We start from the raw sequence: 24167 nt of genomic DNA on the forward strand, positions 1-24167 counted from the left end.
GCCAGACATAGGTTCATTACATGTCTGGTTGCGAAAGCCATTTAGGTTGTTATATCACAAATTTGGGCATCGATAACAGGCAATATTCTGTCACCTTTTAACTGGGTTTTTATTAACGACGATAAAGGCGTGCATGCTAGCACCATCGTATAAGGTCGTGTTTGACTACCATAGGTATTGGGGGATGTGGTTTAATTGGACCATGAGAAATGGGTTATTGTCTAATGGCCTTCATGGGGTAACACAACAACTCCGTATGGGGTAACACAACAACTCCGTAGGATGGAAATGAAGTTAACGTGGCAATTTTTGCAACTATGTTGTTTGGGGATGTTGTCCCAAGAGGAGTTAGAAGTATAGTTTTGCAACGCTTGAGAGGGTTTCCCTTGCATTATCAGTATTCATGATCTAGTGAAGATAGCAAGGGTTGTATTGTCATCTTGTTTTAATAATAAACATTGATTTACGGAAAAGAAAAAGAAAAAGGAAAAAAGAGGGCGAAGGGTTAAAAAGAAAGACATATATGAATTGAGGGAGAAAGAAAGCTTCTTCTGAAGAAAGGCAGACAGACATAGCACAGATGTCTCCTCTTCCTTCTTCTCCTCCATCTCCCCTGTCTTCTTCTCGTCTGCCTGCTTCTTCGGTCGAGTATTCTAAGGTCCGATCCACTGATATAGAAGATGGAAGCTTTGAGGTCGAGAATCCACAACAGAAGCATTATGTTAATTCCTCCTCCTCTTGCTTTAATGGTCGCTGTACTGGTTCTATGGTCGCTTGTGTGGCAGGAACCATCGCAGGTACTTGTGTGCTCCTCCTCTTTGCAATCCATGTGTTAACAAACTCCACAACCTCTGTGCAAAACGCTAGCACTAACCCTAACCCTAACCCTAACCCTCAACTCAGCCCCAATCCATCTCCTATAGAAGCATCGCCGCCGCCGTCGCCGTACTCCTCTGTCCCACTTTCACCACCGCCTTCGTCGTCAGCGAATGTTGTTCTTTCGTTAACAGCTCTATGTAACACCACCCAAGACTCGGCTTTCTGCATTAAAACCCTAGATTCTTACCCTAGATCCAACGCTGAGACGGTGTCCCTGCCAGATCTGTCGGCCTATGTTGTGACAGAGGCAATGGACGTCGTGAATAGAACCTATGTGTTAGCCAATGATCTTTTCCAGGCGAGGAATGGGTCAAGCGGGGAGATTGCGGTTCTTCAAGATTGCGTGGAGGTTTTGGATGCAGCCATGGATGGTCTCAAGGATTCTAGAGATATTCTAACACATCTGGATGTGACATCGAGGGCCCAAGTGATGAATGTCCGCGTGTGGCTGAGTGCCGCATATACCGATCAAGACACATGTTGGGACGAGTTCGGAGATGTGGGCGGTGGCCAGGTGGCCGATCGGATGAACGAAGAAGGCAGTGGCATTGCCCCATTGCTTAGCTTGGCACTCTCTTTTGGGCTCACGGTGCAACATCTCTCGCCTTCTATGGTCTACATCCCCTTGCCACCCCCCGACACCTCGCTGGCAGAGCCCCCCTCCCCATAATTTGTTTATTTGTTTCATGTTCTTTGATTGTCATTAATCCCCACCAATGCCCCTTTGTGATCCTAAAAGCTAAGTCCCATGTGGTATCTTGAATTTGAACCAGGTGCTTAGATTGGAAATCCACCTAACAAAGGAAACAAGAATATACGTGTATTTCTCAGTTTTGGAGCTCCATTATTAAGTTTGTTGTGATGCAAATTGGCCCCTCTTATGTATGTATCGTCTCCTTCTTTCTTGGATGAAAGGCAACAGAAGGCACCGCATAAATGCTCCCCCCGGGGGCTCTTTCTTGTCACATTCACATAAAAATTGTTCATATATGCTTACCATTTGTAACATCAACAGAAATATCAATAAACATGTACTGGATTGTGTTATATGCTGGATACAAGTTGATTTTATAGAAAAGCTTGTTTGATCAAATTCGTTAGCAAAATATTGTTACGCTTATTCACCATGATTTTTAAGACATGATGTGTAAGCAAGTCGTTTGGATCTAATGTTAGGGAATGGGCGGGCGTGGACAAGATAGTACTAACAGTTTCATGACCATGGTTGTCATTACCCGACTTTTTACGAGGCTGCCTTAGGTTTTCTCCCAAGGATGTGTGATTAGTGCCATTATCGTGTTTGTCATTAGGTGACTTATTTATAATGTCACTTGAGGTGTTTCACAAGGAAGCATTTTGTCGCCTCCTCCATGCTTGGGGTTGTCTTTAATTGCTTCTTTGACATTGGAGCCTATGGTACACGATTGGTTAACACAACACAGAATACATGTGTATGTTGGGTCTTTTCCTTGGCATGGAAATACACAATCAATTAGCAGATGAAAATGAATATTGTAGAGATTCGGAATTCTTCAATTTTGTAAAGGTTAGGAATTCTTTACTTTGGAAATGAACCTAGAAAACAAATATGGTAAACCATAACAAAAATTTGGACATTTTTCTAACCAATAAAATGTGCACAAGGCTTTTACCATGATAATCTAATTAAATGTGACGTACCTTTGAAAAGAGTTCACAACTCTTAACTTTAAAAGAAGTATCAACGAAATAATAGATCTATCCCAAAATTAATAGTAAAGTTCAAGAATGTGCTCACATCTAGTATATCGTTGCATAGAGCTATAAATGGAATTCTCAAGCAATATATGTATTGTCTTCATCAATTTAATGGACTTTCGCCTCAAGAAAACGACAATATTGAGAATGAGTTTGCTGATGTGGGTTACAAGTTTGGTCAAGAGTAAAACTACAACATTGTAGCTGGTCAAGTTATTTGAGTTGTTTGGTCTTCCAATATGATAGCTTCAACAACTCTCTTTCTCTACACTTCTTCTTAGTTGCTTGGCCCATAGTAGGCCCTAAGATCAAGCCAAGAGGCATAGTCAATGGACAATGTTCTTATGAACAATGTGAAATGCCATCAACTTTATTTTACAAGAAATTGTTGGATCATAGACCATAGCAAGACCTAATTGGCCAAGGAACTCCTTATGATCCCATCAAACGAATAAAAAATATGCTCTTCATTGAACAAATTTTATGACATCATTCTATGGGAGTTTGTGATGATACACCACATGCACCATTCGACCATTTTGTGGTGTAGCTATGTGTGATATCAAACTTTCCAATGAACAAATCTAAAATCCTTCTCCACAATCAGACCTGATAATGTACATGGTTGTACTGTCTATTAAACAATCAAAGCATTCTATCAATTAAGGTACTTGACGAAGAGATGAAAAAGACGGGAATGGAGCAAGTTAATCAGTTGATTGTTTTGGTAGGTTTCAAGTAAATCGGCCACGAGGGTGCACCACAATTGTCTCTCTTGTTTGGGTAGGTTTGAAGTAAATCGGCCATGAGGGTGCACCACAATTGTCTCTCTGCATCTGCATCTTCGCACGACTCTACATATTTTTGGTAACGAAATCGTTGGTTTATTTCAGAACAGAGCACTACGGTGTGTGTGTGTCCCCCCGGGCCCCCATGGGGCTGGTACCTACACTTTTGAGTAAGGTAGGTATGTCCATATTGTTATGAATGAGACCAACCACAAAAGGAAAACCTTCAGAATCGAACAGAACAGAGAGAATGAGTGCTAACGAGAGTACTGTCGATTCGATCGACCCAGTAATGCAACAGGAAAGCGAGGCGATGGACGATGAGCTGCTGCGCGCCTTGGAAGAAGCATCGGACGAGGCAGGAGTCAATATTTCCTCTGCACTCTTTCCATCCGTAAGCTCCCGACCCTTTATCATCAGAGAGCGAGAGAGAGAGAGAGAGGGAGAGATCCCAATATTTTCAACTTGAGAGAGGCCATGCATGCCTATGATCGAACCAATCAGATATACAAAATATGTGACTCTATTAATGTATGTTGGAGAGGTTCTTCTGTCTCGATCATATTCATATCACACTTCTGTCTCCATCATATTCATATCACACTTCTGTCTCCATCATATTCATGTTGCATAGCTGTCGTAATAGTTTGATATTATCGACATGTGTCCATGTTCTTATCTCAATGTATAGTTTGTGATCCTGTTTTACGAATGAATAAGAGATATGGCCCTTCTACCTGCATTTGCCCATTTCACATAAGTCTGGAACTCGGCTGGTATGTATTTATCAAAGTATCCTTGATTTAAGTGTGCACAATAGTACTTAATCTTACATATTTTCTCTGAACACATCCAATTGGTATGGAAATTTGTCAACGCACTAGTTTATCTACAACATATTTCAGTTTTCCCGGTAGTAAATCCAATGCATAGGAAATGTGCCAAATTTTTTTCCAATCTCTAAGATAGAGCCCACAATTGTATAGATGGATGAATATTCATTTTCCTTGGAGGTCAAATTGATCCATTGGGACCGAAAGAGAATATAAAAAGTTTGTGATGCACAACAAGTTTCCAAAGCATTTTCCTGGTATCATAATTCAAGTAGGTTTGTGAAATCGGAACTCTCGAGTGATTGCTAGGCTTGCGTGAGAATTTACCATTTTCCCTCTTTTCGGTTGATGTCTTCTTGAGTTCTTTACAAATTTAGGGTTTAGTGAGGATGAGGGAGAATGCACATCAATGTGATGGCGCATCTCACTCTCTTGGACGTGAGTGTCTGGATGTGGGCTTGGGCATTGGATATCACTAAATAAATTTCCTTATCAAGTAGTGATATTTGTCATTTCCTTGGAAGGCCAGAAACATGATCTATGGGACCCAAAAAAGAATTGCAAGACAGTCTCCTCTGCCGTGCCAAGGTGTGACACATGGCTCGTGTATATTTTATGATTACTCCTATACATAAGTAGAGAATATACATCTGCGTAAGATGCATGACTTAGTGGGTCCAACTTGGAGAAGATATGTGAGGATGGTGCCTGCAACACTTGATTGTGGGACATGTTGTCAGACTGATGTGAATACATCACATTATAGTGTGATAACCTCCGTATTGTCAAACTCATAATTTGGGAAGAGTGTGGAGATAGTTCTCTCCAAGCTCCATTCTTTATTTCAAGACCATGAGGAGCATGGAGGAGAGTGGTTTCCCTCTCACAATAAATGGCATGGGGGTGAGAAGATGTGAATGGGTGGATCTTGTGGTTTCCCAGTAGAAGCTCAACATGTTGGGTTTATAGTAGGATTGTAATTTCCCAACGTTTGCGCTTATGTGTCAACATCTTGGCATCCTCACTCCATTTGAATAAGGCATGATTCAATGACTGTTGTGAGTATATCATTGGTGTGTAGCTTTAGTGTTGCCACACTCAATCTCTTCAACCATGTGTCCCATGTGCCCAACTAGAAGAGGGACCTTTTATTTTATTTTATTGTATGTGCTTTCCTGCTAGCATCCCAAACTTGGATTGGTAGGCTATGTAGATATTCTATATCATCTGGATATTTGTGGGCACTCATTAGACTTACTAATTGTTGGAGTCTCACCCCTGTTTTGAGAGCATCACTGGGTATGGCATTGTCTTCTTGGTTCTAATGTGGCATCATAGAATCATCTTTTTTACCTTCTCGATCTTCCATCAGGAAGGGGATATAGGAAGCTCCACTCCATATAGCAGCAGTTGGATTACTGATGAATTGAAACATGTAATCTTTGTTTGCCCTCTCTTAAGGTTATCAAGATTGCATTTGCATCCAAAGATGTGGTAACTCGCCTAATCAGCTTTCAGGCAATGTTTTGTGCATGTGCCCCAATCATTATAGGCAGGACCACCATTGCCTGAGTATTTGAAAGAGATCATAGATTTGATAGAATCATCCTTATAAGTTAGGCATGGTTAAAATCCTGAACAATGCAAAAGAAGCATTGCAGACTGTTGACAACCTGTGAGAAGAGCACCATGCTAGTGCATACTGAAATCACATAATCAAATACATGCCTAAGGTTGGTCACAAAGGTTTCTATCTTTGTGCCACTTTTATCTGTCATGGGTTCAGTGATCAAAAGAGGTCATCATCCAACCAGATGGCTAAAGTATCTGTAGGAGGCTATCACTTAACACACACTTATTATTGATACGTGAAGGATGTTACTCACACACTCGGTATCAAAATACCATTGGCTGGATAATACACATTTCCACTGGATGGCCAATAGCTGCTTGCCTAATAGATCTTGGAAGTGCTCTAGCATTGACAAAGTAGAGAGAGAGATTTTATTATCGTCTTCGGAGGTCAAAATGACCTACGAGACCAAAAATATTACATTTCATGTGATCATGTGAAAGTGAGTAGCAACTCTTGATGTTCAAGAACATTACCAATGGATGTTGCAATCGAGAGTGGACATTGTGGTTGTGAGAGAAATTCGTGCAAGGATTGGGCTTGGTCAAAGTTGTGTGGAAAGCATTGTCGAATATGATCATAGGCAAAGCATTGTATTAAAGTGTGATACTCAGACTCTTGAACTTGTTTAGGGCAAAGTGTGCACAGTCGACCACTCTCATCACTTGTGCCCCAACACCCTGTCTCACATCACAATGCATGTGAGCTATGTGGCATGGAAGCAATGGTTCGAATGGCAAACAACGGGATGGGTTCTAACATGTATCAATGTGTATAGTTTCCTAGTTCTACGAAGAATATGGTTTTGTAGTTAGGTGCAACATGTGAAGCATGTCATGATACATTGGCGTTGCAAAAAGGGCTTATTTACAGAGGAGTGATGCATCATGAGAGAGAGAGAGAGAAAGAAAGATATATTAACGTCTCTTAAGAGGCCAAAATGGCCTATGAGACCAAACAAGAGATTGCATCTTAAGTGTTGTCTCGTCTTTGGGAACAACAACAACAAAAAAAAGGGTAAGTAATGCTCCGTAAAAATAAAAGCATATAAGATTAAAAGAGATGAGGGAATCTGGTTTTCGGCGAATGTCAGATTCTCAAGTTAGATATATTGTATCTTTTGTCTTCGAAAGATCTCTAGCAAAGGTCGGTCCAGAGAGAGAGAGAGAGAGAGAGATCACCCTTGCTTTACCCTAGAATTTGCACACAAAGCTGTTTCGTATTGAAAGTTTTTTTTGAAATCCACAAAACAACAATAAATAATCTCTCTAGAGTTGAGCCTCTTCCATTGTAATTGTGAGGGAAACGACATGGTCTTTTGTGGAGTGTTTTATTCACATGCTATTGAATTTTTTGAGGACCTTTTCAAAGAAATTATATGGAAAAAGCATGGTACCATCCCTGTATAATTCATGATCACTAGAAATATGATCAACTTTTATACAGGTTTCCATATTGTTATGGAAACTTAGACAATTTCTATATTCTAATGTAATCTCTGTTTTTATTCCACACAAAGATGGTAATATCCACCAATCCGACAGTTGTTCGTATCAGGTTGTGATATTTTTACTCTCATATTCGAAGAAACTTCTTGCTAACAACTTTATAAATGCATCATTCATACCATTTCAGCTATATTGTTAGCAGTCTAGAATCTTAAGCGTAGACTAATCTAAGATTATATGACAGGCACTGCATTGGTCAGGGATTTCAGATGCTCTCCTTTCAATCAAGCTAAAAACGTGGCTGGTTTCAATCAGGCGCCGCTATATGAAAACATCAAATCTTGATTCAGTGCATGTTCAAAACAGCACTGCAAATGAATCTAAATCTGATGTAGCTTCTATAAGGTCATAACCCCTAGATTGAATCTGATTTTCACTGAAAAACGTGCCATTTTTAGTGAAAAAATATGTTTTTATAAGTTTGTTTTCTACTTCTTCAGCATGAGCGACGATCGTAGCACAAAGTGCCAGGAATTTCATACATTGAGCCTTAAGGAGAGACTAAGAAATGCTGTGAAGATTGATATAAACTCAACCGAGTTTACCTAGGAAAATCTTATATCCTTGTACCATAGTGAACATGCAACAAGCAACAAGACTTTAGAAGATGATATGAAATCGATGGAGGCAAGATTTTGTAATCCTTAATTTAATGGATTGATCTCATGGAAGTTGTCCCAGCCATGACTTGCATTGTTGAAATTTGGATGTGAACGCCCACACAACTTGCATTATTTACATATACTATTGCCTTAACATTTGGCACATCCTAGATCATAGTGTTCTTGTTCAACAACACTTGTTTCCATATTCGATGCAGGATGAGCTATGAAAAGACATAGATGCTTACTAGTTTGTGCTAAGTTCTACTCTTTACACATAATGGTCAGTAAACAGCATTATGTGATACCTGGTTTTTATAGCCAGGTCAATGTTAACTCTGGTGGAGTAGTCTATTTTGCAATATTCAGACACAATGTCATCCATGATACAAGAGAGACAGAGGCCACAGCAGTTTTGAAGTTCACTCCATCGAGTCTCGTCACACAATCAGAGCGATTTGGCAATGAGCTAGCAAAACATTTGGGAGTTCTTTGCCCACAGGTATAGATTTCTTCAATGAACTACTATGACTTCCTTGTATTAATTGGAGTAGGATCTCTTCCACTGACAGACGGCAGTAAGTCTTTAGACATATACATATGGTCCAAATTCAATTTATTGAAAAGTATGAGATCTTTGCATTATGCAAAGTTTGGTTTTTCATATGCATTCCATGTAATGTGCTTCTATTTTATGAAGGATCTAGTTCATCTATAAACATGTACAAGGGCGATTATATAATGCGTTTATTCTAACATACAAGTTTGGTTTTGATCAGTCTAGGGTGATTCACAAAGGTAGTAAAGAGTGGGAGCAGATCCAGAAAGCAGTCGAGAGATGTCTGGATATGGCAAAATCCAATGGAGATAATAACCAGGAAACATGTATGGAATTACTTGAAACATTACGTCTGAGCCAATGCACACTACTAATGGGGTATGTATACTTGTCTCATGGTGTTAAGCATATAAACAAATGATCAACTCTTTGTGGGAATAACAGGTATGTAAAAGGATCACCCCTTATTGATTGTCAGCATGCTTTCAGTACACAAGTTGCAGCTGAAAACACAGCCGCAGCACTAGGTAGAGTATTCCTCCTTGATTTAGTTCTTCGGAATGAAGACCGCCTTTCATGCTCAGTGCTTGGATGGCGTGGAAACCCTGATAATCTATTATTCACAGAAGAATCACCACTTCGGCATAAACATTTTGGGTGGTCTCCGAATGAGCTTACGCATGTGTCAAATGATAAAAGAGAAAGCATTAAGCTAGGCGACAGAAAATTCCCATCTGTAGATAGTCTAGATGGTATGCAATGGCAGCCAAGTTTGCTCATGGGTCCAGTGAAGGATGTGCAAACATCAGAAAATGAGAGAGCTTTCCTTGTTACAATTGATTCAGGAGTTCCGCGCCGACCTCCAGCAGGAAAACGTGCAAATGACAGAATATGCTATCCAAAAGTTATTGAGTTGATTCTTAATGACACGGATTATGCTGCAAGAATACTTCATGACATCTCTGGTGGAAATATTGGCCTTGAAGGTATAGCACCCTTTACTATCAGTCAGATGGAGGTTGTCAAGACTTTCCAAAAGGGGCTTAGAAGAGGTATCAGAGACATGCAGAATCTCTATGTATTTCTCCTGAAATTGTCGAAAATGTTACAAATTGTATTGCAGAAATTCTTCCAGTCAATTGCCATGATATTCCCATCAGAAAGTGAGAATAAAAACAATTCACCTGTACCAGAGGGCATCCCACAGAATGATGGATCTCCCATGTCTCATACTCGTCTCCTTCCTACAGAGAAAGGTAGTTGTGAAGAAGTTAAAATGCAAGATCATTCCTATGAAAATGTAATAGGAAATGGATTGTTTACTGAACATCAGTGTCATAAAGGTGGCCCACATGAAAGTCCTCAGTTAAGAAAACAGCTGACCAAAAGGTTGAAGAATGTGAGTAAAACTGCCAAGGTTAGTATTTTAAGCAATATCATGCATGGGTTAGTATTTTAACAGATATACATACATGGATGTGTATCAAACACCTTCCCCCTACACATCATGGACATATATCCTCTATTTTAACTCATTGCATGATTAACTTGTGGAAGCAAATCACAGTTTGATCCCAAGCTCAATGAAGAGTTAAAGCATTGGAATGAGCTATTGGACTCGGAAGGACGCCAATTTTGTCAAGATCATGGTTTTGTTACTGGATTTCTTGAAGGTGGAACCAGCCACAGCATTTTCCGCAACTATGAATTTCAGGTACTTCTCCCTCCTATTCCGTATTTACAGTATTTAACAATGAAATCTTGGCCACTAGTTTATTTGAAAAGTTGAATTTTTTTACTCATACAAATTATTTTTGGCTACTTTAACTACCAATAAGACTTGTCTTTCTGGTCGAATATCTCATGGTGCTGAGGTTGCTAACCATGATAATTATTTGTATGATGACAAGCAAGTATAACAAGCAAGCTTAGCAAAGGGGTCTGACTGTTCTTGAATTTCTTCCAGCTGATTGTTTCAATTTGTTTCACTCATATCCTTTACTTTCTTGAGGGGGAATACTAGGTTGAAGTCCAAGATCCATAGGCGAAACTGCATTAGATATACAGATTCTAAAGGACTAACAGTGGTCTAAAGGAATTCTGAACTTTCATTTTGATAGTATTGCTAAAATTGAAATTCAGGTCTATCCATAAGGTGCTACACTGTTCAGTGGTCATAATATAGATAAGGGGTCCTATTTGTCTTGGCTATTAACATGATTACCATGCAAACAATGAATGTGTATATCATGAGATGTTTTGGGAACATTCTGAATCCATAGCTACAATTGCTCGTTTAACAATCACACAAAATCCACCTGCAGTTTTAAAAGGTCCAACTACCAGCAATTATGGAAATATTGTCTTGAACCATCAATTGCCTTGATCCAAAATTAAACCCTAAACCCTAAACTTACTGTCAAGTACTTATTTACCAATAACTTCTTAATGCGTGGCTATTTAGGGAGGCAGTGTTACACTGAAGAAACATTATTGCATGCTCTATCTACATGTAGATTATGAAAAGATAAATGTTTTTCAGTAATCTGAAGCACATTGATGCATGGTGACCCTGATATGCACTTGTCGCGTCATATCGATGCAATTCAACGTGCATAGGAATTTGATAAGATGGATGAGCCTTGAAGCCATTCATATTACAATAGAGACTGTGGATGTAGAAAGGCCAAATGATCTTGGTCTCGTCATGAAAAATTGTTAATGATTTATAATGGCGCCAATTCCTTTTCTGTTGAAGAGTCACATCCTTCATCAAGCAGGAGATGCTTTGCAAGGATGCAACAAGGGATAGGGGTCGTGGGCTGGAGTGATGATCATGAGGATTCCATGTCTGATATCATAGATTTCATTAATATGAATTCCCAATATAGAAAATAATTAATTACTATGCAAACTATGATACAAAAATATCACAAGCAGCTCCTTATTGATACTTTAGTAGATGTAAGTAGCAATACTGCCAGGAACACAAATCACTCAATTTTTTGTCTGATCACATTAATGACAAGATGTTGCATAGTGGGACAAATGCTTTGTATGCTTCACAATTACCTTATATCATTCCTCAATGTTTATTATTTTATCAGGTGCGGTTAGAGCATGTACTTGAAAGAATAACGCTCATCTCACAAGCTGCCGATACACAGAGACCGTCAAAAGTTACAGAACATTTGTACATAGGGGGGGCGCTTGCCGCAAAATCGTTCCATACGTTACAGTACATTGGAATCACTCATGTCCTGTCTCTATGCCCAACAGAACTGCGAGGCTTCAGAGAGGAATTCAACCTCACCTTCTGTTACAAAGAAATTCATGTATGACCCACATTTTCTTCATCCTTTTATATAACATCAGATAAAGGTTGTCCTTGTGAAGAATGTGAGCTCATATATTCATTAACAAAAGTCACAAAGACAACCAAATTGATTGCAGGTACTGGACCAAGAAACATCAGATATAAGCTGCTTCTTTAACGAATCAAATGACTTCATAGATGTTTCTAAAAAGATGGGTGGAAAATGTCTTGTACATTGCTTTGAAGGGAGAAGCCGAAGTGCTACGATTGTGCTCGCTTACTTAATGCTACATGAGTAAGGACAACTACATGAAGTTCTACTCTATATGTTTAGATTCTTCATCATATAAAAGAGAATTCATATGCTGATATACATGTATCATGTATCTTTTGTGTGGTAGAAATCTGAAGCTTTCACAGGCATGGGAGAAACTCAAAGCCGTGCATCGTCGAACTCAACCAAATGATGCATTTATGCATGCTTTGATGGAGCTTGATAAGCAGATTCACGGTAAAACATCAATGGAATGGCGGAGAAAAAAACCTATGATGCAAATCTGCAACATTTGTGGGAAAGGTACTGGTTTGAGTGTTTCATCTTTACAGAAACACATGGAGAGGCATCTTGGTATAGACCCCAAAAGAGGTTAATAATAGGAGATATGATGGGCTCCGAGGTTCATTCAGACTTCCATTTTTCCAAGGATGAGAGGTGTACGACAACATAACCTCTTTATGATGTGAGGGGTTAACATAGATGCTGGTATCTTATTAATGTTAACTGAAAAGGTCAGTGTCAGGTGATATGAAGCAAAACTATGCCTATAGTGGATGTTTTAGTACATACACTGTAATAATGGGCATTATAATCCAAAAACTTATGATAAATTGTATTGCTTTAGGTTGTCTTCAATTGCGTAGAGCTAAATTCTAGTATAAATCATATGAATTTGCACTGATAGCACCCTTCAGAAGATTCTAGAATGAAAGTCGTCAAGATGGGCATTTTAATCCAAAAACTTATGATAAATTGTATTGTTTTAAGTTGCCTTCAATTGCGTAAAGATAAATTCTAGTATAAATCACATGAATTTGCACTGATAGCACCCTTCAGCAGATTCTAGAATGAAAGACGCTTCGTGACTTTTTAAAATTTAAGTCTAATCTGTGATCCTTAACACCTATGATTACGCGGTAGGGGAACCTAGTACCACCAAGAAATCATTATTGATTACTTTGGGTAAATCATAGAACTCAAAAACTGGAAAACAATAGTGTAGCATGGCACTCAACCAAAAGGTGGCAACTACTTTACTACTATATTTGTACTAGAGTCGTGTCAACAGTGCAAAATCAAATAGTTACAAATTTCGCACATCGATAATCCATTGTGATAGGTTTTGTGGATCATATTATTGAACATGCATCTATAATGAAAGCAATGGGTCTATCATTATGTTCCTTATGAAAAACATTCTTTTTTTAACTTTGAAATCTTTCGCATTACAAAGTGGTCTCACAAACTTGACTTCCACAACCCAATGGCTAGAGAGCCGTGCATGCACACACAAATAATGTAGCTTTCAATAAAGACAATCATTTTAGAACACTAATCCATTAGTCGCTATTTATCACATTTCATATGAAATTGAGCATCCCCTAATGCTTGAATTTTCACTTATGTTGGTTTCTTACACCACATTCCCAAAATATAAAATACAATTAATTCAATAACTAGACTCACATTGTTGGCATTTTATGCTATTCCTCCGTTGTGTAAATGATGGATGGCATGAAAATTGATAGTAGAATGTCTAGTTGTGGTTCGAAGGAGGAGATTTGCAAGATGATGATCTTGATGCCCAAGTGGCCTTCATGTTGATTAGACTTTGAACTTCAGAGACAAAGAAAGGAAGAGTTTCCACTTACCGATAAGCTTTTTTATGTCAAGTTCTAATTCTTGCCTTGGTTCTATCCTTAAAATAATTGGGCAATGTTCAATAGGCTAAATTTTGGGGTTTTTGTTTTTTGATCACTTAGAAGTGGAGCTCTTTCTTTGAGGCACTTTCAATTTCATAAATTCATTCACACGATGTAATTGTGCAGCTTCATCAAAGCAAGCAAGCAAGGGCAATATTGCCAATCTTTGGCTATTGCCTACCTATTGGCCGGTTTCATTCGACTAGCTTGCGACCCCTATTTATTTGATGAATCCCATCAGGTAGTTTATGCACTCACAACCAATCTACTTTTGTCTTGAAATGCCTTCTTTAGGCACTTTCCTCTTACTAGGTATAAAGAAAGGAGTTTGCCATTACATCATAGGTCTAAGCATCTTGGTCGGGTTAGGTAGCGATCAAGAAAATCCCTTTCCTAGTGGTGACAAAGGGAAGAGGGTGTTCTCGTAAGAGTTGGAGAGCTTAGGGGGGCATTGTGTTAATTACAAATTTACATATGTAATGCAAATGAAGGTACACTTCACGCGTGGAGGGTTCTCAGCTCTTGCCAGCGACTCTTTTCACGAGACCCGCTTGCATGTGTGCATGTGAAAAGGAGTCCGTATCCGACTACATACTTAGCTCAGGGCAAAAAAAAAACAAAACAACAACAACAACAACAACAACACAGAAGGACCCCCAACAAAAGCGGGCAGCAATGAGCGGAAAAGCAGAAAGCAGAAAGACGAAAGCAGAAAAGCAGAAAAGCAGAAAGCAGAAAGCAGAAAGCAATCGTCGCTAAACCCCAGCGATCGATTGAGCGCACCCTTCTCTGTCTCTCTCTCTCTCTCTCTCATCACCGCCTCTCACTCTGCCTGCCCCCCCAACTCAGAGAGAGTATACATACCTATATATAAATCCCCCGCCGCTGAGGAAACCGCCAATGGTGCCATTGCCATCGCCATCGCCATCGCCATCGCCATCTCTCCCTTCGTCTTCGTCTTCGTCTTCGTCTTCAGCTCCTGCAGCTCCCTTCCCTCCTTGTTGGGCAAGCACCAGACCTGGCCCCTCTCCCCTTCGATCCCAGACGAGCTCAGGCGCAGCCGCTTCTGCTCCTCTGCATATCCATCACCTCCAAGACGTCGCTGCCTGGGCCTCCTCCTTCCTGCCCCCCCTCGCCGCTTTCCTCGGCACCCGCCTTGCTTCCTCCTGCCAGTCTCTCGGTTGCCCTCCCCCACCTTCTCCTTACACCGTCTGCGAAAGGTAGGCCTGCCCTGCTCGTCTTTTTTTTTTTTCCCTTTCAGTCGTGCCTTTCATTGTGTTTTCATCGCTTCTGCATTGATTTCTTTGTTTGGTTTCTGTACATCGTTGAAATCTCGTGAAATCTGTCCTTTATCCAGTGTATCTGCGATAGATCCTTTTCTTTTTGCTTACTTTCTTCTTCTTCTTCACCCTGCTTCTTTCATCTGAGCAAGATGTGCCTTTTCTCGGATCATCACGTCGGCTGTGATGCATCTATCCTCTTTCTTTCAACAGGGCATCAGATCGTAAAATGTGGTTTTTTTTTTCACGATGTCAGACATTGATCCATGTACTTTTAGCTCGTTTCACCTACAGCATTTATTGCACGTACTAGTTAAGCCATTCTGCTAGCTTTTTAATGCCTTGTGATCGCATGCCATCTGTTTAATCGTTTTTACCTCACTCCTGAATCGGTATATATAGTAGAAGAATCCTTGTTTCTTTCATTATGCTTGTTCTGCATCCTTTTCTTGTTATTTTTATTTATTATTGTTCACGCGTCTTTTCTTTTCCCGTTGGATCCTTTGCTTTTTAGCAATGCCCTTTGTGATTTGCATTCCTTCACATCTCATGCTTCCTTTTTCGTTTCAATTCATCATGAGATTGTGAATCCTTTTCCATGCATTTAACTTGTTTACTCTTTACACCATTTCTTGCTATTGTTATTTGTAAAACGTCTTGATTTCTTTGTTTTCTCGTTGTGACAGATGTGAGTCTATCCTTCTTGTAGGATCCAACTGCTCAGTACGTGTTAAACCTCGTAAAACTCCATCTTCTTCCAGACGACGAGCCAGGCAACATCTCAACAGCATTGTGTACTCCTGTCATTATTGCTCTTTTGAAAATCTGAATCCAGGCACCCAAAAAGCGTATGTAAAAGAGAAGCTGTCTGAATTAGTTGCTTGTAAAAATAAACTTACTGAGGAGATTCAAGTTGTTAATGTTCCCACTCCGGCTGCTCTGTCACAAGCAAAGAAAGTTGGAGGTATTGAGGCATTTCCTTCTTCACCAGTAACCCCTGGAAGTATCGGAAAGAAACTCAAGAGGAAAGGATGGTTGTCGCTAAAGGATTTGGCTGCATCTTCAAATGATTCTCGTTCTTTGGCAAATAAGGAGTCTGTATCTATCGAGAAACTAAGAAAAACTCCAAGTGCATTTCAAAAGAATTCCACAGATAAAAGAAGAGCGAAGTCAATGGTTTCTCCGAGTTCTTTCTCACATCCGCTATTAATTGAAGGTGAGCATATTGTATTCCAAGCATGTATGGAAAAGTAGTTTTATATGAATTTATGGTCTTTAGCAAATATACTATTCTTTCGGGAAAATAATGACATTTAATGACTTGGCAGATAAGTTGGTTGAAAGGAACTCTGCACCCGGTTTAGTTTCGGCTATTAATAAAACTGTAGGGGATGTGGATATGAAACCTACAGAGGATCATTATGGTAAAGAATCTGAGCAATTACATTTATCTACTATCCCAAAGACACAAGCTGACCACAATTATGAACGTTTGCATGAGTTCTCTATGTCTCGAAACAATGGAAATAAGGTTCCTAAATCACGATCTCCATCTCCTGGTAAAACTGATGATCATGAAAACGATATGGAGATAGAGAGGTCTGGGCAAACTAGTTCGAATTTGCTTCTGTCTGAAATACAGAACAAGGAAAATGAAGAGTCCCATATACTATGCAAGGATTTGATTTGTATCCCTACGAGTTTGGAATTTACTACGTCAATGAGGGCAGCGGATGATGATGATACAACAATGAAACATGCTGTTTCTTCAGATATTGATGGAGAAAAGCTTGTTATACAATCACAAGAAATGTTGAATCCAGGGAACATGCAGTCTGACAAAGAGAAACTGCTGTTAGCTGAAGTAACAACTGGTGTAGATCCCATTGTTAAAGAAACTGAATATCGTGTTGAAGATGATCACTCCCCCAGGCATGATGGAGATGAAGAGATTGCCGAGAGAGAGACACCAGGTTTAATGGTCGATGATACTGCAGATGTAAAAGAGATCATGGACGTTGAAACAACTGGATTTCAAACTACTGATAGTATGTCTGCTTGCGAAGATAAATGTCCCAAAATCATTGAGGAATTAGTATCCCAGATTAAGGATCCCATTGCAACAGTAGGGATCAGAGGAGTTGAACATGTTTCTGCAGATAGGACTCTTGCTGAATCTGAGACCACAGATACCAATGAATCACCATCGTCCATAAAGGTTTCCGAAGCTGAAGTGGCACATGTTGATTCTAACGTTTTGGAACATTCTAGACAAGATAATGTATCAAAGGATAATGGCCCATCTGGTGTTCTTAATGAAGTTATTGCTAATTCTCATCTATATTCAAGAGTGCTTGATCCCATGGCCGAAGCATCTCAATTTCATGTTAAGTCTCCTGACAGAGTTGAACATAGTGAAGTTCTTCAGAGAGGACATGCAGTACAGCCCATTGCACAAGGAGCCCACGTCACTGTTGAATACCCCATTACAAAATATGAAAAGAATGTGGATACTCATCCATTGAAGGGGACACTTAGCGCCTTCCCTATCCCTGCCAAAATTTCTGCACGAGAAGGGGTAAATGATACTTCCAATGGTGTTGATATGCAGACTTCCGTCCAAGATGATGTGAATAAGGATTTTGAAACACAAAGTCTAGTATGCTCCAAGCCTTCTGGAGTGTCAAGTCAGGAGAATGCAAGGTCTTTTACAGAATCAAAACTCTTTGCTGCCCTGCAAGACAAATCTCTCCAAAAATTGGAGGAGACATTAGACAAGGTTAACAATACCTTAGCTGCTAGGAAACAAGATGTAGAGCTTTTAGTTGACTTGCAGAAGAGTGTCAGGTGTGTGTTATAAACTTCATTGGATCTATTAGAATTTTTTTGAAGTTAAATGTTATGTTTGATGTTAGTATTATTGACATTCACATGATGTTTGCTCTGATTCTTCTCCTCTTTTTTGCATGTAGTTTGGATTTAAATTTAAAAAGTTTGTATATATATATATCCCTGTGAATTGTGTTTAATTGACCTATAATATATAGCTACGACAGAATAATAATTATGTCAGTATTTAGACTAATCTTCAAGCTCTGCAGGAAACAGAATATAGGGAGACTCAAATTAGAAAATTTGTTTTCTTCAAAACACAGCGATATTGAGGATAAGCTATCAGTTCTGGATGCAAAATACCATTCCATTGATCAGAAACTCTCACAAATTCCAGTGAGTTAAATTGTACACGGTTTGGCATCGTATCTTTAATTATAACTATTGTTATAATGTTTCTGGTTAAATTTATTTCTACTGTTTTCTCAGAATCTCCAGAATGAGATTCATCACTTATCGGATCAAGTCTTGACGGTAACCAATGCAGTAAATCAGCTAAAAGAGGCATTGAAAGAGGGTCTTATTGAAGCTAGTGCTGCAAAATCAGATCAAATTTTGGAGTTGACAAAGGCATTTAATTGGCTTACAGACAAACTTGCTTATCAATCTCCTCCTAAACTGGGTATCTTCTTCTCATTGTTTTACCAATTTCATTGGGCTTCTAAACCCGAAACCCTAAAACCTTTTGATGTATTGTTAAAAATGGATCCTATGGAGAAAGATGATTGAAATACATCCATTAGTGAAGGTCAATGTCTTCTCAACAGCTGCCACCATTGACCGTGTTCTTTTATTGTGTTTATGTTTCTGTTATGGTGTTTTATGTTTCTAGGTATGGCTGATTATGAATCCTTTCTTACAGCAACTGAATCTCTTTAATGCACAGGGGGCAGCCTATTGGAAGAAAGTTTGCCTTCCATGAAAGATGGGCGCAATGGTTCAGCCTATGATGTGGAGCAACTGCATACAAATGATGTGGATGTCTTACAAATTGAAGCAGCTAGGAATGTAATCTCCAGAAAGAGGAATGGTGCTAATATGAATGTGACCAGACCTTCAAAGCGACAGAAAAGACACAATAAAGAAAGTGTAGAGACTTACACTGTGCCCTCAGATAAGGATAGTGAAAATATAGTTTCTATGGCTCCATCTGGGTTTCCAAATAAGAAGAAACCACATCTCACAAAGATTGGTCGCCACTGGTTCTGCTTGTCGAAGACTAATGGAAAGCTTCACTGTCGGATGATATGAGAAGCAAAAATAGAATGGTGTGTGGAGAAGACAAACGGGTACGTTCATCACTACTTGTACATTGAAGAATAAAGTTGGTCGTAAATAAGCTGGTGTGGATTTGCAGATTTCCATTTTGCAGATTTTCCGTTTTGAGCAGAAGAGATTACTTTGGAAAATTTTGTATGAGGCAGAGTAGGTACTTGCTTGCCCCCAAAGGGTAAAGTTTTTGTGTCAAAAATGAAGTACACTATTTTATTGGTCTTGTTTTTTGAGAGTGAAAACTGAGCAGAGACCTGTTCTCTCAGATTTTTGTTAAAGTGTCGTCACTGGATTATTATCTCCCAGATTTTTGACAGTAAGTGTTGTCATTGGATTACGAGGCAATAAACAAATATATGGTCTTATATAATAAAAAAGCATGTTTCCAAAACTCTATTAGGGATTGCCTATGAAATTTCAAGGGAAATACATGGTTCATATGTTGTGAAGGTATGATTTATGTTTTTGGTTGCAGTTTTTTAGTGTTGAGCTTGTGAAATTTGTCTTTACTTGTGTTGAAAGGGTTCGAGTTATAACACCTATTACTATCAGGTGCCAACTTCACTAAAAACACAGATTCGCTTCTTGCTAATGAGCAATGATCATAATTTTAGTATGAACCTCTGATTTTCTTTGGTAAGCATATTATTTTAAGTATTGAATTATCCTTCGTAATAAAGGTGATATTTCAATGATCTACAAAAGTACATGGTTATGGTGTATAGCCATGACAAATGTACGATAGGATTATTGTTAGTCAGACATGTGAAGAGCTCCAAATAACTCCAAATAACTTACATAACAATTATAGCTTGTTAAATTTGTATTTTTTTCTGAATGCTTAATATTAGCAAAATTGATGAGGCTAGTCTGTTTCTTTTAGTCATAATGTAAATGGGGATACGTGGTGGTAACAATATTGTTTCAGCCCCTTAAAGTAACAATTGGCAATGGTTCGGTTCAAGAGTGTCAAAACCAAATTGTGTTAAAACCGAAAACAAATTTGAATCGAATCAAACTGAACCACGAAAACATTTAAATTGAAACCGTTTAAACCAAAACCATTTAAATTGAACCGTTACAAAAAATCTAAACTGCAACCATTAATCCATGAAAATTGCATTTTCATGGTTCGGTTTTGGTTTTCAAGTTAGGTCAAAATTCAAAATGTAAAATTTTTATTTTTTTAATTATTTCAAATTTTTATTTAAAAAATTTAAAATTTTTTCCTAAAATGTGAGAATTAGGCTTAAAAGTGATAAAGGTTGTTTAATTTAAAAAAAAAATTGTGACAACCCTAAACCATCAATTTGTTTTAATCGAACCGGACCGAACCATTCATCCCCAAAACCGAACCGAATCGAACCATTAAAAAAAACTTGAATTTTAACCAAACCGTTTAAACTGTTAAGTTGTTAAGTTTTAGTCGCTGGTTGTTACCTTAAAGCATAATCAACTAAGGTTAAACTCTCAAATTGCAGTTAGATGTTATTGAAAGATTGGCATGGTAATTTTATACGCCTTATAGTAACTAGGTTCTATGTGGGCTTACAAATTATTCCTTTGAAGTGAATTGTTGCATTCAAATATCTTGTTGGTAGGGTTGAATCTTCGTGGGAAGAATGCATTGTAGATTGTAGAGGGACATAACTCATTTGAGGGGAAAAATGGCCGCCATTGGCCTAATAGTTTATGCATTCAACTTGATAAATGGTTGATGAATAATGTGTACATTATCTTTTATCTTGTCCTTCAACTTGGATATGCCATCAAATGAAAGGTGTTGCTAAAAATGATATCATAGTAAAGGATGACTTTGTATGATTCTTTCATTGAGCCAACATCAATATATGTATTTATATCTATATATATTAATACTCGCAACATAATTTGAATTGTGTTTCAATTAGAAGGAAATGCATACATTGGAGAACCCCTACTTGAGAGGTCTTTGAACTTTGGATTGCATTAGTTAGTGAAAAAAAATGTTTACAATTGTGCATGTATCCTCTCTTCAACAAAACTTCTGATGGAGAACGCCGTACATATGACCCCAACAACACAAGATATGAGAATCAAACTGATACAAAAAAATACTTCAAGGCGTGGTAGACACCCTCTCATGAGTCGAAGGTAGAGCAAGCAAGGAAATATGATGCATATGCTAATACTAAAGGTTGATCCAATGAGTGCAAGAATGTAGCTAAAGAATGGGAATAACAAAGCAACTAAAAAGACAGAAAATGTAATGGTTGTGCGAGCCATAATGGATGTAGCGAGGAAGGACCTACTTGACGGTGACAATGGGATCAGTCTATCCACTGCAGACGACACCGGTGAAAGCAATAGAGCAAACTTTGTGATTGGTACTATTAATATTAGCCATGATGCCACCATTGAAGCTATATATTTAGATGGTAGGTTGAGGGTGACTTGAGAATTCACATCATCACCAAACATAAATGCCCCTAGTAAACCTAACCCACCATAGCATATTGTTGCCATGCTAAAGCTAGTTGTGATGACCTGCAAATGCAACACATCATTCAAATCACAACAACATGAAGACAACATTCACAAGACGTACATAATGATACTATACAATGTGTTTATACATCCATTAAAAATCATGATATCAAGAAGTAAAATAATATATAAAAATTTGATAGTTGGGTGTGATAGTGTAGTGGCAAAGTTTAGGGGGGTTTGAAATCAAGGGTTCCATTTGTTATATTAACTATTATAAAGAGCATTTAAATTTTGATCTTAAAATTCCATTTGTTACATTAACTATTATAAAGAGCATTTACATTTTGACTTTTAAGTTCAGTTGGCATTATCAACTATCAACCAACAGTTTTGTCCTAAGGAAATTTAAATTTGATTTCCATAAGGTTTGTGAATACCATGTGATCAATGTCCACAAGGTCCACTTGCGACGAAAGCAATGATGACAAATTACATGAAGTCTGCGGTTAGTTGGCGAAGGATCATTAAGATAACGAACCAATATCCGATGTATATCAAGAATATGGCGGTGACCCCATAGGCTAGCGTTTTTCATGCCTCCCTCATAAAGTTGGAACTTGGGGCCATGATTATGTTTCCAGGTTTTTGAAAAATAATGAGGGATTCCCAGTAGCTTATGATGGAAGCAAGGTTCATAAATAAATATCATTCAGATTTGGACTTGGAGATGTGTATATATGTACATAATTGATTGGTATATATCATTTCCTATTCAGCTGACATTAATAACTATTATGTAGTTTGTCACTATTCATTCATATGTAACTGACTTTCAAAATAATGTTCGTGATGTTTCCCATTTTAACCCAAAAAAAGGGTGCTCTGGCAAACCAAAATGAATGTGGAAAAACAAAAACGTTGTCTTGTAAAACACAATGGTATGGGTTCAATAAATCACAATTTGAACAGCGATTGAATCGTCCATCCGATTGCTGCCACAAAGTTAATTAACACACTTTGAACATTAACCGACCATCGCTAGCTAATAAAAGCTTTGAATCGTGAGAGTGGAAAATAGTAACACCATTGCATTTGACACAATTAACTAACAAAACACAATCCGATGCATGACCATGATTCAGTTTGATGCAATGCAATGAGAGATCGTATGGAAAAGAATCAGGAAAGCTATATATAACCTTGGTGAACTTGGTTCGATCTTTCATGGAGAGGTAAATGCTGGGAAGGACGATGTGGCCACTGTAGCAAAACAAGAAGATGGAGGTGGAGACAGGAACCTGAGCAAGGTGAATGAAATCGAGATTTGAGCTGGAGATTGCGATATCATGGCCCCCCACAATCGCAACCCAAATGACACACAGAATTACTGCCGCTATGGTAATGGTAGAGGTCATCGATGTAAATGAGAGTGCTCGAAGATCCCGTAGCCATGTCATCGGAAGAACCACAAGCATTGCCAAGGATGTGAGAAACCAGCGACTGCTGAGAAGCACGCCGGTCTCTCCGATTTGGTACGATACAATCTGAACTAGATTGTCCGCTATAGACACTGCGTAGCTTACTAGGCACGAATAGATTTCGAGGTAGAAGAGAACGAAGAAAATGATCAATCCCTTCTTCCCGAATGCTTTTTCGGCAATGTCATCATAGGATCGGAGATCGGAGAACTTGTCTAGGCAGCGCTTGAGTAGGATTGCAGTGTAGAAGTAGACAAAAGGCACGGGGAGGAGGGACAGGAAGATTATGCACCAGCCAGCAGTTTGGACAGCATAAGGGGATGCCAGCATTCCAAGGCCTGCACAATATATATTATATAGTGTCAAGTCAATTAATTAACTTAGATTAATTTGAACATAACCATAAGCAGAGAGGGAGGAAGGTAATGTTGAATTGATGTATACCCAGAAGGAGACTAAAGCAATTGAAGAGGGCATGCCAGAAGGACGACTGAGCAGAATGAGAGTTAGAAGGATCACAAGAAGGATCTGAAGAAGAAGGTGGAAGAGGAGGAGAAAAAGAAGAACGACGCGTTGGAGAAACAGTGTCCATAACACAATACACAATAGAAGAGGAAGAAGAAGATATATATATATATATAGATGTAAATGTTGTTGTGGTAAAGCTATTATATAGAGTAAGAAGAAAAGATAAAACACCACTATAATTACCTTAGGATAACAATATATAACAAGAAGTAAAGCTATTATATAGAGTAAGAAGATAAAAGATAAACCAACACCAGAATTATCGAGGTTCGGTCAATCAGCCTACGTCCTCGAAAACAACAAAACAATATATAACAACAAGAAGTAAAGCTATTATATAGAGTAAGAAGAAAAAAGATAAACCAACACCAAAATTACCGAGGTTCGGTCAATCAGCCTACGTCCTCGAAAAC

The 24167-nt window shown here is 38.6% G+C and overlaps 4 protein-coding genes across 7 annotated transcripts; 3 read left to right on the top strand and 1 right to left on the bottom strand.

Moving 5' to 3' along the window:
* The first annotated feature begins 516 nt into the window (after positions 1–516).
* On the top strand, positions 517–1926 carry LOC147867476 (uncharacterized). Its single transcript, XM_087315262.1, has one exon. It carries the CDS (start codon positions 581–583, stop codon positions 1547–1549), a length of 969 nt encoding a protein of 322 aa, XP_087171388.1. The 5' UTR covers positions 517–580; the 3' UTR covers positions 1550–1926.
* Positions 1927–3610: 1684 nt separating this feature from the next.
* On the top strand, positions 3611–12756 carry LOC147867477 (dual specificity protein phosphatase family protein). Of its 4 annotated transcripts, XM_087315267.1 has the most exons (9): positions 3627–3798; positions 8306–8482; positions 8760–8917; positions 8984–9795; positions 9883–9956; positions 10107–10253; positions 11647–11874; positions 11993–12150; positions 12257–12756. In XM_087315267.1, exons 1-9 carry the CDS (start codon positions 3655–3657, stop codon positions 12504–12506), a joined length of 2148 nt encoding a protein of 715 aa, XP_087171393.1. In that variant the 5' UTR covers positions 3627–3654; the 3' UTR covers positions 12507–12756. The 4 variants fall into 4 exon arrangements, with proteins under 4 accessions (XP_087171392.1, XP_087171393.1, XP_087171390.1 ...); XM_087315266.1 differs by having other exon boundaries at positions 3611–3798; positions 8302–8482; positions 8984–9956; XM_087315264.1 differs by having other exon boundaries at positions 8984–9956.
* Positions 12757–14706: 1950 nt separating this feature from the next.
* On the top strand, positions 14707–19595 carry LOC147867478 (RNase P Rpr2/Rpp21 subunit domain protein). The gene is made up of 6 exons (XM_087315268.1): positions 14707–15055; positions 15802–16331; positions 16444–17962; positions 18217–18343; positions 18437–18629; positions 18894–19595. The coding sequence occupies exons 1-6, from the start codon at positions 14736–14738 to the stop codon at positions 19256–19258; spliced, it is 3054 nt and encodes a 1017-aa protein (XP_087171394.1). The 5' UTR covers positions 14707–14735; the 3' UTR covers positions 19259–19595.
* Positions 19596–21224: 1629 nt separating this feature from the next.
* Positions 21225–23825, bottom strand: LOC147867479 (amino acid transporter AVT1F-like). Its single transcript, XM_087339610.1, has 3 exons — positions 23671–23825; positions 22948–23564; positions 21225–21805 (listed from the first exon to the last, which is right to left on the bottom strand). Exons 1-3 carry the CDS (start codon positions 23816–23818, stop codon positions 21269–21271), a joined length of 1302 nt encoding a protein of 433 aa, XP_087195736.1. The 5' UTR covers positions 23819–23825; the 3' UTR covers positions 21225–21268.
* Between the last annotated feature and the right edge of the window lie 342 nt (positions 23826–24167).

This window comes from Azolla caroliniana, unplaced genomic scaffold, assembly GCF_043228905.1.
Source record: "Azolla caroliniana isolate FFs.n. ecotype wild unplaced genomic scaffold, voAzoCaro1.0.p SCAF_2, whole genome shotgun sequence".
Lineage (NCBI taxonomy): Eukaryota > Viridiplantae > Streptophyta > Polypodiopsida > Salviniales > Salviniaceae > Azolla > Azolla caroliniana.